Raw genomic sequence first — 17175 nt, forward strand, 5'->3', positions numbered from 1 at the left:
TAACGGAAGGTTTAATTATTGATTTTAGATGTTTCTTTTTAATATATGCATTCAGTGGTATAAATTTTTGTCTCAGTTCTGCTTTTGCTGTATTCCACAGATTTTAAGTTGAATTTTCACTTTGTGCAAATTTTATTTTTATTTCTCTTGAGCTTTCTTTCTCTCTCCCTTTTTTTTCTGTTTTAGACGGAGTCTTGCTCTGTCACCCAGGCTGGGAGTGCAGTGGCGTTTGGCTCACTGAAATCTCTGCCTCCTGGGTTCAAGCGATTCTTCTGCCTCAGCCTCCTGAGTAGCTGGGATTACAGGTGTGCGCCACCACACCTGTCTAATTTTTGTATTTTTAGTAGAGATGGGGTTTCACCATGTTGGTCAGGCTGTTCTCGAACTCCTGACCTTGTGATCTGCCTTCCTCAGCCCCCCAAAGTGCTGGGATTATGGGCAAGAGCCACCGTGCCCAGCCCTTTCTCTTTCTAAATAACTCATGTTATTTAGAAGTGTGTTAGTACCCAAACATTTTAGGATTTTACAACTGTCTTTTAGTGATTTCTGTGTCAATGTTATTGTGGCCTGAAAGCATGTGTTACATTATTTTTATTTTAAATTTATTAAGGTGAGTTTTATGGCCCCTGAGCGGGTTATCTTGGTGAATGTTCCCACTGCACTTAAGAAGAAGGTATACTCACTGTTGTGGGGGAAATAATCTAAAGATATCAGTTAGATCCAGTTAATGGATGATGCTGTTGAGTTTTTTCTGTTTCTACTGATGTAGTCTGCTGGATCTGTCCATTTCTCATGGAAGGGTGTTGAACTCTTCAACTATCTTAGTGGATCAATCTAGTCCTCCTTGCATTTCTATCAGTTTTTGCCTCACATATTTTGGGGCCATATTGTTAGGAGCATATACATTAAAGATATTTCCAGCTTGTTGAATTGACCACATATATTACATTCTTCCTTGTACAATTCTCCTTCCCTGAAGTTGACTTTGTGAAGTTAGTATCTCTGAAGTTGACTTTGTGAAGTTAGTATGGCTAATTTCCCTTTCTTTTGATTAGTGTTACCTTGGTGTGTTTTTCTTCATTCCTTTAATTCTGATCTACATCTTTGTATTTAAAGTGGGTTTCCTATGGACAGCATATAGTTGGCTTTTGTTTTTTGATCTATTATAATAATCTTTTAATTGTATATTTAGGCCATTGATATTGAAGATAATTATTGATATAGTTGGGTTAGTATCTACACTGTTTGTTATTGTTCTCCATTTGTTACCCTTATTGTTTATTATTAATTTGTGTCCATTTTTTCTGCCTTTTGTGGTTGTAATTGAACATTTTATATATTTTTTTCTTTTCTTAGATTAATCATAGACTTTTATTTTTAAATTTTATAGTGGTTGCCCTAGAATTTGCAATAGGCATTTATACCAAATCCGTAAGTCCGCTTTCCAGTGTGGAGTCCATGTGTTGTCATAACAAAATATCTGTAATTGTTTCCTCCTGTTCTTGTATCATTGCTGTCTTTCATTTCATTTTTACATAAGCTGTAATCCTTGAATACATTGTTGTTAATGCTGTTTTAATTTAGTTTGTTATTTTTGAGACAGGTATCGCTGTCAACCCAGGCTAGAATGCAGTAACATGATCTTAGCTTACAGTAGTGTTGAATTCCTGGGATCAAGTGTTGTTGCCACCTCAGCCTCCAAGGTAGCTAAGACTACAGGCATGTGCTAGCATATCTGGCTCCTTTTTTTTTTTTTTAATTTTTGTAGAGGATCTCACTATATTTACCAGGCTAATCTCAAACTCCTGGACTCAAGCAACCCTCCCACTTCAGCCCTCCTGAGTCACTGGTATTACAGGCAGAAGCCACTGTGCCCAGCTGCTAATTTTATTTTAGAGAAACCATTATGTCTTAGATCATTTAAGATAAAAAGAAGAGTTTTTATGTTATCTTCACGCATTCATTACAGAATGCTTTTCTTTTGAAGATGTTTCTGTTGTATATCATTTTTCTACTGTCTCAAAAACTTGCAGAGCAGATACATTGACAACAAATTCTCTTGACTTTTGTCTGACCAAGTTTTTATTTCTCCACTTTTTAGGTATACTTTTGCAGAATACAGAATTCTAGATTGGTAGTTGTTTCCTCGCAACACTTCTAGATATCTTATTCCAGTCTCTTGCTTGTATGATATCTTAGACCAAACCCAGTGTAATTCTTATCATTGCATTGCTTATAGATAAGATGTTTTCCTGTAGCATCTTTCAAACCTTTTATTTTTGATTTTCTGCACTTTGTATTTCTAGGTGTACTCTTTTTGTTTGTTGTTGTTGTTGGTTGTTTGTTTGTTTTGGCATTTATCTAGCTTGGAATTCTCTGAGCTTCCTGAATCTGTTGTTTATTGTGTGGCACTAATTTGGGGAAATTTTTTAGTTATAATTGCTTCTGGTTTTCTTTCTCTTTTTTTTCCTTTGGCTATTTCCATTACATGCAAGTTGTTTCATAAGACAATTATGAACAACTTACATGTCTTATGAACATGTAAGTTGTTCATAAGACATGTAAGTTGTTTCATAAGACACACACACACACACACATTTTTTTTGAGATGGAGTCTCGCTGTGTCGCCCAGGCTGGAGTGCAGTGGTATGACCTCGGCTCACTGCAACCTGCACTTCCCAGGTTCAAGTGATTCTCCTGCCTCAGCCTCCTGAGTAGCTGGAATTACAGGCACGTGCCACCATGCCTGGCTAATTTTTGTATTTTTAATAGAGACAGGGTTTCACCATGTTGGTCAGGCTGGTCTCGAACTCCTGACCTCATGATCCACCCGCCTCCGCCTCCCAGAGTGCTGGGATTACAGCCACCATGCCAGGCCTACTTTTTTTTTGTCAGCCTATTTTTCTCTGCTTTTCAGTGTTCAGATCTAATTTTTTTAATGAGTGCATCATTAAAATGCACAGGAATGAAGACGTTCTTCATTCCTGTATCACCTTGATTCTTTTTTAGAATTTCTCTCTCTGCTTACATTAACAGTCTTTCCTCTCATGTCATCTGCTTTATTCATTAGAGCCCTTGGTGCATTAATGGTAGTTATAGTTCCATCTGATAAATCTTTTTGTTTGGAGACGTGCTACCACGCTATTCCCCAGGCTGGAGTATGGTGGTGGAATCTTGGCTCACCACAATCTCTCCCTCCTAGGCTGAAGTGATCCTCCCTCATTAGCCTCCCAAGTAGCTGAGACTATAGGCATGTGCTATCACGCCTGGCTGATTTTTGTTTTTTTTTTGGTGGAGATGGGGTTTTACCATGTTGACCAGCCAAGTCTTGAACTCCTGGATTCAAGCTGTCCACCTGCAATCACTTCCCAAAGTGCTGGGATTACAGGCTTGAGTCACTGTGTCTAGCCTCCATCTGAAAAACCTAACATTCCTGTTAAATCTGAGTGTGAATTTGATGCTTGCTCTGTCTCTTCAGTTTTTTTTGCCTTTTAGTATGCATTGTAATTTTTTCTTGAGAGATGCACATAAAGTACTATGTAGAAAGGAACTTTGGTAGATGGGCTCTAATGTACTGGTAAGGTATTTGGGGAGGGGAAGCAGTCTGTAATCTATATCATTAAGACTCAATGTCTTTGTGAGCCTGTGGCCATTGGACTGTGGCTTACATGGAACATGATGGGTATAGGGAGCTGGAATTGGGGTTTTTAATTCTACCATGTAGAATGCTATAGCAGGCTAGAGTTGAGTATCTTTTTTTCCTTTAGGTCACTTAGGCATTAAAAAACCTTAGTAGGATAAACTAGTTTCTCTTGAGGGCTTACTTTTAATAGAACAGAATGTTCTTCTGTATTTCAAAATGGCAACTTTGCATCTTTCCCTCCGAGAAGCTCAAGGGGACTTTTCAGGGAAAAGTTAAAAAAAAAAATTGTGCATTCCCATAAAATTTGGCTTCTTAGTAGGTTTTTGTTTTTGTTTTTGTTTCTTGAGATGGAGTCTCGCTCTGTCATCCAGGCTGGAGTGCAGTAGTGCGATGTCGGCTCACTGCATGCTCCGCCTCCCAGGTTCAAGCAATTCTGTGCCTCAGCCTCCCAAGTAGCTGGGATTATAGGCACCCACCAGCAGCCCTAGCTCATTTTTGTATTTTTAGTAGAGATGGAGTTTTACCATCTTGGCTAGACTGGTCTTGAACTCCTGACCTCATGATCCACCCACCTTAGCTTCCCAAAGTGTTGGGATTACATGCATGAGCCACCATGCCTGGCCTCTTAGTTTTTAACTTGCATTGCATACTTCCTACCAGGAGCCTTCAGTAATTCTTTAATTACAGGTTAGGTTTTCATACTTTGGGACTGGTTGCCACAGAGGCTTAAGATCTACTCAGATTGTCTATTTCTTTATAACTTGTTCTTGGTGTAGATTGTATGTTTCTGGGAATTTGTTTTTTTCTCCAGGTTATGCAGTTTGCTGGGATACAGTAGTTTATAGGATGCACTGATAATCCTTAACTTTTTTTGTATAAAATCTATAGTAACGCCTCTTTTGTTTCTAATATTAATTATTTGGCTCTTCTTTTCTTAGTCAATCTAGCTAAAGGTTTGGCAGCTCTTTATCTTTTTCAAGAACAGAATTTTGATTTCATTGGTTTTTCTTAGTTGTTTTTCTATTCTCTGTTTTGTTTACATCTGTGCTTCCTTTTGCTTTAATGTGTCACTTAACGAAGGCATATGTTCCGAGTAATGCATTGACAGTGATTTCACTGTCTTGCAAACATCACAGTGTGCTTACACAAACTTGGATGGTATAACCTACTATACATGTAGGCCAGTTATTGCCTTAGGTGACTAACCTGTTAGCATGTGTTGAATATGGCAGGTAATTATAATACAGTGGTAAGTTCTAAATAAAAAAAATTTAGTAAAAATGGAATATTACAATATTATGAGATGACCATTGTATATTTAGTTCATCTTGAATGAAATGTTTTGTGGAGCATGGATGTATTTTGTTATTCTTTTAGTTCTTTAAGGTGCAAATTTTGGTTGTTGATTTGAGATCTTTTTTTAAAGTGCTTTAGGGTTCCCTCAGCACTGCTTCTGCTCTATCCCATAAGTTTGGTATTTTTTCGTTTTTATTTGCCTCACATATTATAGTTTCTATTGGACTTCTCGTCTTTGATGGATAGGCCATTTAAGACGTATTGTTTAAATTCTACTTATGTATGGATTTTTGGGGTTTTTTTCCTGCTGTTGATTTCTTTTTTTATTTTTGAGGCGGAGAGTCTCGCTGTGTCACCCAGGCTGGAGTGCAGTGGTGTGATCTCAGCTCACTGGAAGCTCCGCCTCCTGGCTTCACACCATTCTCCTGCCTTAGCCTCCCAAGTGACTGGGTCTACAGACACATGCCACCAAGCGCAGCTAATTTTGTTTTTGTATTTTTAGTAGACAACAGGGTATCACTGTGCTAGCCAAAATGGTCTTGATCTCCTGACCTCATGATCCGCCCACTTCGGCCCCCCAAAGTGCTGGGATTACAGGCGTGAGCCCCTGTGCCTGGTCTCTTCTGCTGTTGATTTCTACTTTTATTGTATCCTGATCTGAAAAGAAACTTTTATGAGTTAAGTCTTCCTATATTTGTTAAGATTTATTTTGTGGCATTGTGTGTCCTGATGAATGTTCCATGTGCCCTTGAAAAGAATGTGCATTCTGCTACTTTTGTGAATGTAGAGCAGGAATCCCCAGTCCCAGGTCGGACCATTACCACACTGTGGCCTGTTAGGAAGCGGGTCGTACAGCAGAAGGTGAGCATCAGGCAGGTGAGCAAGCATTGCCATCTGAACCCCACCCCCACATCCTGTCAGATCAACGGCAGCATTAGATTCTCGTAATATGTAGGTTGCATGCTCCTTATGAGAAATCTAGATTCCGATGATCAGGTTTCATCCCAAACCCTTCCACCCCTCGACTGGCTCCATCCATGGAAAAATTGTTAATTGTTGTTAATCTCTTACTGTGCCTAATTTATAAATTTAACTTTATCATAGGTATGTACGGATAGGCTTGACTGTGACTGTGGTGGGTTCATTTCCACAGTGGTTTACTCACATGGCAGATGGGTAGAGGCCTGTTCTTACCATGTAAATCCCCTCATAGGGCTGCCTGAGTGACTTCAGACATGGCGGTTAACCTTTGCCAGAGAAACTGATCCAAAAGAGAGGGAAGAGAAAGCCATAGTACCTTTCATGACCTAGACTCACAAGTCGCATTGTCATTTCCACAGTATCCTACCTGTATGTTCTAGGTCAGAAACACACCTAAGGGTTACGTTCATATAGCATCATTAATCTGAAAGTTTGCTTATATTATTACTACCTTTCTATTTTAGAGAATATAACTGTTTTCTCACTGGCCAGAATGGGGTTGGTTAATTCAAGCTTAGAGACTGTTGAATCAGAGATAGGTAAGATTCAGTGGTCTTCTATTTTGTTCTTACTTTCCAATAGACTATAGTGGGGCTCTTTCCATTGTTTCAGTGAAACAGTGCTGAAATGTTTCACTCTCTTCTTTGGAGGTCTCCATTAGGTTTTATTATTCCCATCTATGGCACTTGAACATCCAGAATATATCCTAACAGGAAATCAAACATTCTGCTTCAAGCCTTGTAAATAATGTGTTAAAGTTTTACTGAAGCTTATCTTCCCACACTTTCTGTGACTTTCCACTTGCATCTGCCGTGGATTTTGAGCTAGTTCTAAGCCTGCTGTCCATATCCATTGTAGGCAGAATTGTATTGGAATGAAATCATTAATTGCAGTTATCTAGTCTGTATGTTTCTGGAGTATTTTTTCTTACCCAGGTAGCTTCTGCAGTTTTTTAAACAATCAGTTAATTTTAGCCACTTTTCAGTTATAGAGAGACGCAGTAATCTGTTGCAAATACCACATCTGACTTGGAAGTTGAAGCCCACATGCATGTGCTTTTTGTTTCTCTTGCTTTTGAAATTTCTGTTCGTTTGGCTATATACAGTAAACGTCACTTGGGATGCAGTATATACAAATACTGGGTTTGACAAATGAAAGACTTGTAACCACCAGTATAATGAACATGTAAAATACAAAAATCTATTTGCACTGTCCCTGTATATTTAACTCTTCCCTTTTCAGTTCCTGGCAAATGCTGATCTGCTTTTCATTTGTATGTTTTGCCTTTTTCTTTTTCTTTTGATTCCTTAACTAGAGATGGGGTCACCCTATGTTGCCCAGGCTAGTCTCAAACTCCTGGGTTTAATCGGTCCTCCCATCTTCACCTCCCAAAGTGCTGGTATTATGGATGTGAGCTACCATGCTGCATAGTTTGTTTTTTCTAAACTCTTGTATAAGCATCATGCTGACTTAATCTTTTGATATTTGGCATTATACATCTAGTATTCTTCCATGTTGTTAATGTTGCAACAAAAGTTTTTTTCCTGTCAATTGCTGAGTAGTATTTTATTGCATAAATGTACTAGTTTGTCCATTTGCCTGTTGAAGGACAGTTGGGTGACTGAAAGACTGAAAAAGAAATAAGTAACTGTAATTTCAGTTTCTGAGTACAGACTTGTAACCACCAGTATAATGGTTCTGAGTACAGAAACTGAAATTATAGTTTTAAAACCTTGCAATGAAGAAAACATTGGCAAGTTCTATTAAACATTTAAGAAATGAGGTCAATTCTATACAGTCCTCTTCCAGACATACTTTTCAATTTAATCTTCCTAAACCATAATTGGTATTTGTAAGGAAGAAATTTATATGTTGCTTAAGTTAAATATTTTAATCTCTTTAATTATGAGGTGTTAATTCTTGATGTTTTGAGGAATCCAGCTTTATTGCCTTTTCTTGTTTGTCTCTCTCAAGAGAAACTGAGGAAGAAGAAAAGTAACAGCAATAGGAACCTGTAATCCCTAGTTATGAATTTTTGTGTCTAAACTATTGGTTATTATTAAGGAATGTAGAGTTTTTTTGGAATAGGTTGTGAATCTATAATTATCTATAATCTATAAAAATAAGTTTAAAAAAGCAGGCTTCTACAGAATTTATGTAGTATGTAGTCAAACTAATTTATTAGAAGCTAAATTGGTGAAGACACTAAAGTAAACACAACGGTGCATGTAAGGGTGAAGATTAGTGCTACCTTTTATAATGTAGTTTGGGAATATAGCCTTAAAAGGAATTGTTTATCCTGTTTAATCATTTTACTTCAATATCCTATCCTTAAGGAGATAATTCATAAGGTTTATTATGAGTGTATTTATTAACAGTAAACATGACAAAAACATACCCTCTAATTTTAATTTTTGCTTAGTCAACTCATGCAATAATTTGTAGCCATTAATTTTTTTTTTTTTTTTTTTTTTTTTTTTTTTTTGAGACAGAGTCTTGCTCTGTCACCCAGGCTGGAGTGCAGTGGCGCAATCTCGGCTCACTGCAAGCTCCACTTCCTGGGTTCACGCCATTCTGCCTTAGCCTCCCAAGTAGTTGGGACTACAGGTGCCCACCACCATACCTGGCTAATTTTGTTTTTGTATTTTTAGTAGAGACGGGGTTTCACTGTGTTAGCCAGGGTGGTCTTAATCTTCTGACCTTGTGATCCTCCAGCCTCAGCCTCCCAAAAAGCTGAGATTACAGGTGTGAGCCACCGCACCTGGCCACCATTAGTTAATTTTTAAGATTCTTAATCACCCAGGTGCAGTGGCTCACTCATGCCTGTAATCCCAGCACTTTGGGAAGCTGAGGCAGGTGGATTACCTGAGGTCAGGAGTTCGAGACCAGCTTGACCAATATGATGAAATGCCGTCTCTACTAAAAATACAAAAAATTAGCCAGACGTGGTGGCAGGCGCCTGTAATCACAACTACTTGGGAGGCTGAGGCAGGAGAATTGCTTGAACCTAGGAGGCAGAGGTTGCAGTAAGCCGAGATTGCGCCACTGCACTCCAGCCCAGGTAAGACAGAGTGATACTCCATTGCCGCCACCAACAAGAAAGATTATTAATCATGAGGGAAAATACTTCTATATTAACCTTATTAAAATTTAAAAAGATAAACAGTGTGACCCTAGTTGTATTAAATATTTGAGCATATATATGGACACTTAAAAATAGATATTTTTCCTTAATCTGTGGTTTAAATTTGGAATATTTAATTTTTAATTAAGACCTCATCACCTGATTCTTCCAATGAGAATTCCATAGCAACTCCTCCCCCAGAGGAACAAGGGCAAGGTGATGCCCCACCACAGCACGAAGATGAAGATCCTGCATTTCCACATACTGACCTGGCAAAGCTGGATGACATGATCAACAGGTGCATTTGTTTGGATTTGTTTTATTAATGGATGCCGTAAACTAGAAAAGCAAAACTACTTACTACCAGCATTGCAACTAGGAGTAAATGAGAAAAAGAAAAAAGTAGCTTGTAGTGTCTCAAGTCTTACTCTTTTAATAGTCTGAACATTTTAGTCCTAGCTGAACACTTTGCAGCTCATTGTACTTAGTGCAGGCATTTCTTGTGGATTTTAAATATTGGAAGGTAATGACAATATGAATACAGTTTCAAATTAATGATGCTCTATGAACCCTTCCTGTGTTTGTAGCCTAGACAAATAGGTAGGTGTTTTGTTTTGAATGTTTACAAACATTTCTCTTTGATAACAACTTCGTACCAGAGTTCTGGAGAACTTTTCTCGGTTGTGGAATGTCCATTTGCTACAGCAGGGACCTTATTGCAGAAGGTTGTATTGCTTCTTTCTCTGTTTTGTTTAGTGGTTGCTGATTTCTGTTAGAGTGTGTTTTTCATAAGGACTAGAGAACTGAAACTGTTAGTAAATCCTTAGTGGCAGGAAGAATTTTTTTGTGTGTCCATGTAAAAGCAACAAAAAGGATAGAATCAGTTTACCTTTTTTTAGTTTTATTTTTTTTTTGACACGGAGTCTCGCTGTCTCCTAGGCTGGAGTGCAGTGGGGCGATCTCGGCTCACTGCAAGCTCCGCCTCCTGGGTTCACGCCATTCTCCTGCCTCAGCCTCCCGAGTAGCTGGGACTACAGGCGCCCGCCACCGCGCCCGGCTAGTTTTTTGTATTTTTTAGTAGAGACGGGGTTTCACCGTGTTAGCCAGGATGCTCTCCATCTCCTGACCTCGTGATCCACCCGTCTCGGCCTCCCAAAGTGCTGGGATTACAGGCTTGAGCCACCGCACCTGGCCCAGTTTACCTTTAATAGATTATATGTATTGAGGCATCTTTTTAAAAATGAAAACAGATATTTGGGAATTTTGCTGTTTCTTAGTATAGGGATTAAGGGACAGATGAAAGAAAGTTATTTCAGGGGAGTAGTGGGGGTTAGTCAGTAGACGTAGTTGCAGAAAGCTGAACTTTTTATAAAACTAAGGAATGTACCAGGTGAGTGTGTGGTGCCCTTTGCATCACTTTTTAATGTAGGAGTGTACTTAAGATGGCATAGAGGCTTTCTGTATTGCCTTTTGATATAGGAATGTACCTATGACAGTAGGTTTAGAGGCTCACACCTGAGACATGATCTTTAGGAAAAGGTGAGATAAATGTCTTGTTGAGATCTCCTAATTTCTTTTGTCTTTGTGAAGGGAGTAAAAGAAAACATTTGGCACACTGTATCCTTTTACTAGTAAATATGAGCCCCCAAAGAGCATTTTCCTACTAATAAATTGTATACATTTAATTGATAATTGAATAGGTTAGTTTTAGTGTTCTATGGAAGCTATTGAAAGAATTCCCTGCCATTGCTGTATCTCATTTGACAGTGCCTAAAAAAAATTTTGTATGTAGACACAATAGATGTCTTTTAATTTTGCAATGTAGATAATTTGCCCACTTCCTTTTAAAAGTGTTTATGGTGAATATAATATAGTCGGAATTTCTCACTTTTTCATAGTAACAGTAATTATGGTAGGTAACTTACAGTGTTTCATTAATATGAAACCAGTAAAGCTTCTTTTTGTTTTATAATAATTCTTAGGCCTCGATGGGTGGTTCCTGTTTTGCCAAAAGGGGAATTAGAAGTTCTTTTAGAAGCCGCTATTGATCTTAGTGTAAAAGGTGAGTTTGGATGTACATTTTCTATAATAAGTATTCCTATATATACTTACACCTTGTTTTTAAAGGCTTTTCGTCCCTCTGTTACAAAGGTACTGTTTATTCCTAGTTTATAATATCTCACAAATCTTCCTGGTAAGGATTATTTTACATATATACATGCATATTATGTATACTTATTACATATATACATACACACAAATATACATACTTCCCTATAGTAAAGGTCCATAGAAATCTGTAGATAGCCTTTAGAGATACTTGGAGCCATTTAACTATTATATGTAATTTTATATGTCTAACCGTATTTCTAAGGTGAGAATATATATTTTTTAATTTTTTTTTTTTTTTTTTTTGAGACGGAGTCTTGCTCTGTCGCCCGGGCTGGAGTGCAGTGGCCGGATCTCAGCTCACTGCAAGCTCCGCCTCCTGGGTTTACGCCATTCTCCTGCCTCAGCCTCCTGTGTAGCTGGGACTACAGGCGTCTGCCACCTCACCCAGCTAGTTTTTTGTATTTTTTAGTAGAGACGGGGTTTCACCGTGTTAGCTAGGATAGTCTCGATCTCCTGACCTCATGATCTGCCGTCTCGGCCTCCCAAAGTGCTGGGATTACAGGCTTGAGCCACTGCGCTCGGCCTATTTTTTAAATTTTTAAAAAGATTCTTATCCAGAAGTTAGAAAATATTTTCCAGAATATGATAGTTCTAAAGTCTGCTATATAAAGTAATGTACATTAAAGCATATATTACAATTTAAAAAGTACTGCATAGAGGTTTATTGTATGACATCACATTTGGTGACCTTTTTATACTTAAGTCACATGTGATTGAGAAATGTGTTAATTTGTGATTGAGAAATATGTTAATTTGGAAATAATTTTGCCAATAATTTTTATTTTATTATTATTTTTTGAGATAAAGTCTTGCTCTGTCACCCAGGCTGGAGTCAGTGGTGTGATACCAGCTACTGCAACTTCCGCCTCCCAGATTTAAGTGATTCTCCAGCCTCAGCTCCCCGAAGTAGCTAGGATTACAGGCATGAGCCACCACACCTGGCCAGCCCCATCTTTTTTTTTTTTCTTAACGTGGAAATCAGTATTTCACTGATATTGAGTGTATATGTTTAATAAACTGTCTAGCTTACATATTTAGCTTTTTTTTTTTTTTTTTTGAGACGGAGTCTCGCTGTGTCTCCCAGGCTGGAGTGCAGTGGCCTGATCTGGGCTCACTGCAAGCTCCGCCTCCCGGGTTCACGCCATTCTCCCGCCTCAGCCTCCCAAGTAGCTGAGACTACAGGCGCCCGCCACCACGCCCGGCTAGTTTTTTGTATTTTTAGTAGAGACGGGGTTTCACCATGTTAGCCAGGATGGTCTCCATCTCCTGACCTCAGGTGATCCACCCGTCTCGGCCTCCCAAAGTGCTGGGATTACAGGCTTGAGCCACCGCGCCCGGCCTAGCTTTTTTTTTTTTTTCTTAACACAGAGTTGAAGGGTTTTTCTCAAGAAGAGAAAACTCTTGAAACATGAAGCCTTAATTTTTTAAAAAAACAACCTGTGAAGAAAATTTGACATTTTTACTCTCAGCCACAAGTACAAGCTTTGGGTATGAATGAAGCATTTTGGATGATTTTGTTGTAATAGTAGGTGCAGTAAAATTAATGGATGAGCAGATTTTGTAATATTTCGTATTTATTTATATTTATTTATTTATTTAATTTTTTATTTTACTTAATTTTTTTTTTTTTTTTTTGAGGCGGAATCTCGCTTTGTCGCCCAGGCTGGAGTGCAGTGGCGCGATCTTGGCTCACTACAAGCTCCGCCTTCAGGGTTCACGCCATTTTCCTGCCTCAGCCTCGCCGGTAACTGGGACTAAAGGCGCCCACCACCATGCCGGGCTAATTTTGTTTTTGTGTTTTTAGTGGAGACGGGGTTTCGCTGTGTTAGCCAGAATAGTGTCGATCTTCTGACCTCAGGCTTCACCCGCCTTGGCCTTCTAAAGTGCTGGGATTACAGGGGTGATCCACTGCCCCTGGCCAATATTGTGTATTTTTTTAAAGGAGTTTTGAAGGCTGTTAAGAGAGGTTAGAAGTATTTAATTTTTGTGCCATTCAACAGGAACTTAACTGTCAGTGTTGTTAGACAAATTTTTAATTCCTTTGGTATTCTGTTAAATGTTTCTGTTGCTGAGTCTGACTCCGTGGTGATATTAATACTTTCATTTAATAACTATCCTACAGTCATTTAAAGACTGTCATGTTGTTTTATTGATCTTACCAATATGTGATCTAGTGACCTCTGAAAATATTTTATCAGATTGAAAATATTTCTCCTCATTTAAATTTCTTTTGTTAATTGCATATTTATTCATTAATTGAGCAAATGTCAAGGACTTCTGTACTGGGTATGTTCTAGGGTCTAACACTACAAAATGAACAGAAACTGGAAATGGTATTTCAGTTTATAGCGTTGATATTCAGTGAATGTATGTCATTTGCAGGGACTTTGCCTCTGTCATTTTTTTCTGGGATCATGATTACTGTAAGATACTGTAAGATTAAACTAGTTTAAATGATAGCATAGTATGTATATAATTCAAATCAAAATATATATCCTTGTACCTATTTAATATGTTCTGAGTTGCTTGAAGAGTTACAGGTTTTCTAGCTGGGTGCAGTGATCCTGTAATCCCTGTAATCTCAGCACTGTGGGAGACTGAGGCCAGAAGGTCACCTGAGGTCAGGTGTTTGAGACCAGCCTGGCCAATATGGCAAAACTCTGTCTGTATTTAAACTACAAAAAGTAGCCAGGAGTGGTGGTGCATGCCTATAATCCCAGCTATTTGGAGGCTGAGGCAGGAGAATTTTTTAAACCTGGAAAGCGGAGATTATAGTGAGCCAAGATTGTGCTACTGTACTCCAGCCTGGGAAATAGAGCAAGACTCTGTTTCAAAAGAAAAAAGTTTTCTTTTTTGATCGAGGCACCTGGATCTTGCTTTTCTTAAATCAAGTAAAGGTAAAAAGAAGCGAGAAACTTAGGATTAGTCTCTTAAATTTGATGATAAATGGGTAATTTACCAGGAAAATCAGGTTTTTTAAATTGTCACTTTTTAATTTTCAGTTTTTGAACCGTATTTCAGTAATTAAAATGCTGTGAAATGGTTCAATTCCCTGTCTACTAGTAAACATTCTTTAACTCCAATGTCATGTTTTCAAGCTTTCAATTCATTACTTGATTTGATGTAGTTTACACAACTGTTTCTGAAGTTTACTGAATATTATATTTCATTCGTTTTTCTGAAATCCCATGTTTTTTCACCTTTTTAACATCTTATAATGTCATGTCCCATTTCAAAAGCCACAACACTATTTGTGAATTGGAGACCATAATAGTTTGTAGCAATTTATTATGTTTAATCATGTAAGTGGCCAAATAATTTTTTTTTTAAACATTCTTTGTTTGGCTCTTGTTTTAGGCCTTGATGTTAAAAGTGAAGCATGCCAACGTTTTTTTCGAGATGGACTGACAATATCTTTCACTAAAATTCTTACGGATGAGGCTGTGAGTGGCTGGAAGTTTGAAATTCATGTGAGTCTTGTATTTCATTTCTGGGACTCAGATTTACATCCCGTGGATTCGTTTTTGAAGTACGCACGTACTTCAGTGCGTAACATATTAACATATCAAGTCTGCTGATAGATACTGCATAATGGAAGGTTACCATGGTCTTTAAAAATGAGCTTGTAGTTTTGATTTAGTAAACCTTGGTTTAACCTGTCCCCTGAAATTTCAATGACCTTGTAACCTTACACACAATACAGTGTATTTAATCAATTGCATGATAGTGTTGATTGGAAGAGGCCCTACTATTTTGTACCACTTGAGATAAAAAATATTTAAGCAGATTCTCAATGTAGCTGGGATAACAAAGGATGTAATTTCAGTGCAAATGTAAATGGTAAAGAAACTCACTCTGCACAAATGTAAAGCAAAGAAACTATTTTCCAGAGTGTAATAGTTCGAAAGTCGGTTATGTGATGTGCAGAGAAAGAAAGAAGGAAGATTGGTAGAGAAAGAAGACCCCTGTCTTCAAAACTTAGACCAGAAACCAGTACTCACATAATTTTGTAATATGAGTTCAGACTTAGAGTTTTGATGCCAAAAGAGTCAAATAGAATTTAATATATTCTCAGCTTAGTAGTATCTTCAAGTGATGGGTAAAAGGAAACAACTAATCTCAGGTAATACTGTAAGTCTGATACCTGGATATATATGGCAGTCTGCCAAGTATCTTGATTCTAAGATCCTTTCATATTCCAGAGATTTTAAAAGTTACAAAAAATAAGGTATCTTTACTGAATTACTGTACATACTTCAGGCCTCTGGTTCTTATTTAGAAAATGCAGTTAACCAAAAGTTATGAATCAAATACATACTTTTTGATGACCTCAACCTAAAAAATACAACTTAGATATTTTCCACAAATGACCATGGCATACATATGCCAGCAGCTCTGAATTGACCTGTAACTTTTTCTTAGGTGTGGAAATTGAAATTTTGAAAATATTTCCTCTTAAGTAGAAATTCCAGAGAGAAAAGTGGAAATTGATGTGTGTCCTGTGGACATAAAGCAGAAATAGACAAACTGTGGTACCTACTTTGTTATCTTTCTCAAATAGCTTTTGAAATTAGGTGCAAATTTATGAAATAAATATTAATTTATCTTTATCAGTGTATTACTTTGATCACGATATTAGTGAAATAAGCCAAATTAAGATGACTAGTGCAGAAAAATGGAAAGAGATTATTAACAAAAATTAAATGTGTTTGAAATTGCAATGTTTTCTTATTATAAACTGTCTTATATCCTATCCATGTAACAGAGATGTATTATTAACAATACTCATCGCCTAGTGGAGCTTTGTGTGGCCAAGTTGTCCCAAGATTGGTTTCCACTTCTAGAACTTCTCGCCATGGCCTTAAATCCTCATTGCAAGTTTCATATCTACAATGGTACACGTCCATGTGAATTAATTTCCTCAAATGCTCAGTTGCCTGAAGATGAATTATTTGCTTGTTCTTCAGATCCTCGAACACCAAAAGTGTGTTGGTTTGTTATTTTCAAGATTAAATATTAATTTTTTTTGTTTGTATTTGCCACAAACCGTTAGTGAGGTGAACCTCTCTTTAAATAATAATCAACAAGTCAATACATAATCTTGTTTTCTGTGGGATTCTGTTTAAAGGCCTGTTATTTAATATGTATAGCCTTGAACTCATGGTCAATAACCATAAAACTCATGCCATTTGAACAGGGCTTATTATGTATTGGTTGGTTGAATATGCCCTTTGAAGCATAGCATTGTGTTTCTCTGAGGAGAAGTCAGTATTTGCCAATTCATTGTTCACAGCTACTTTAGAGACTGTAATTACTGCAAATAAGCATGGACTGTTCTTTGTTTGTACTGTGTGTATATATTTTTTAAAACAGCAGAATACTTACATATATTTACAGACCGTATAAACTTAGTGAGATTTAAAAATTGTACTGTTTTGCTTTCATGACATACCATTAGGCATTTCTTGTAATGCCTAATTTTCTTAGGAGAAGATGGCTCAGTGTTCAACAGCTAAATCTTGAATCATGTAAGTAATCTTTGTAAGTGTACCTCAGAGGGAAGTTAGATCTGCTTTATACTCATCAGAATTACAGTTTTTCTCAAGGAAGTGGGATAGAAGAAAACAAAACCTAATTATACACCAAAAAAGACAAAAAAGAAAAAACAGCGAAAACTACTGCACTAGCAGTCAAGGCTATGGAAAAGTCACCCAGTTTTGTTTATTTTCACTTCAATGTGTCAGTATCTTTCATACTACTGTAGTGGCTATTTCATATCTCAAAGTCAGTTTGATCATATTAAATTCAATTAATATTTAAGCACTTAAAACTTAACCAGCAGTAGAAAAAGAAAATAGAACATGGCTTTGACAAGTATACTGCATATGCACATGTGCGTGTGCTCACACACACGCAAACACACAAACTCACAGAATCCAAAAAGATAAAATGATACAGA

General features: G+C 37.4%; 1 protein-coding gene across 13 annotated transcripts in view; it reads left to right on the top strand.

Annotated features, from left to right (window-relative positions):
• The window catches only part of USP9Y (ubiquitin specific peptidase 9 Y-linked), a 211387-nt gene that overhangs the window by 48292 nt on the left and 145920 nt on the right, over positions 1-17175 (top strand). For 12 of the 13 annotated variants that reach the window (XM_077989779.1, XM_077989783.1, XM_077989774.1 and 9 more), the window contains 4 exons: positions 9194-9342; positions 11027-11106; positions 14574-14686; positions 15982-16200. In XM_077989779.1, coding sequence (XP_077845905.1) covers positions 9194-9342; positions 11027-11106; positions 14574-14686; positions 15982-16200 — 561 coding nt within the window. The remainder of the gene's footprint in view (positions 1-9193; positions 9343-11026; positions 11107-14573; positions 14687-15981; positions 16201-17175) is intronic. The other variant, XM_077989782.1, reaches the window with a different exon arrangement.

This window comes from Macaca mulatta, chromosome Y, assembly GCF_049350105.2.
Source record: "Macaca mulatta isolate MMU2019108-1 chromosome Y, T2T-MMU8v2.0, whole genome shotgun sequence".
In the NCBI taxonomy this organism is placed as follows: domain Eukaryota; kingdom Metazoa; phylum Chordata; class Mammalia; order Primates; family Cercopithecidae; genus Macaca; species Macaca mulatta.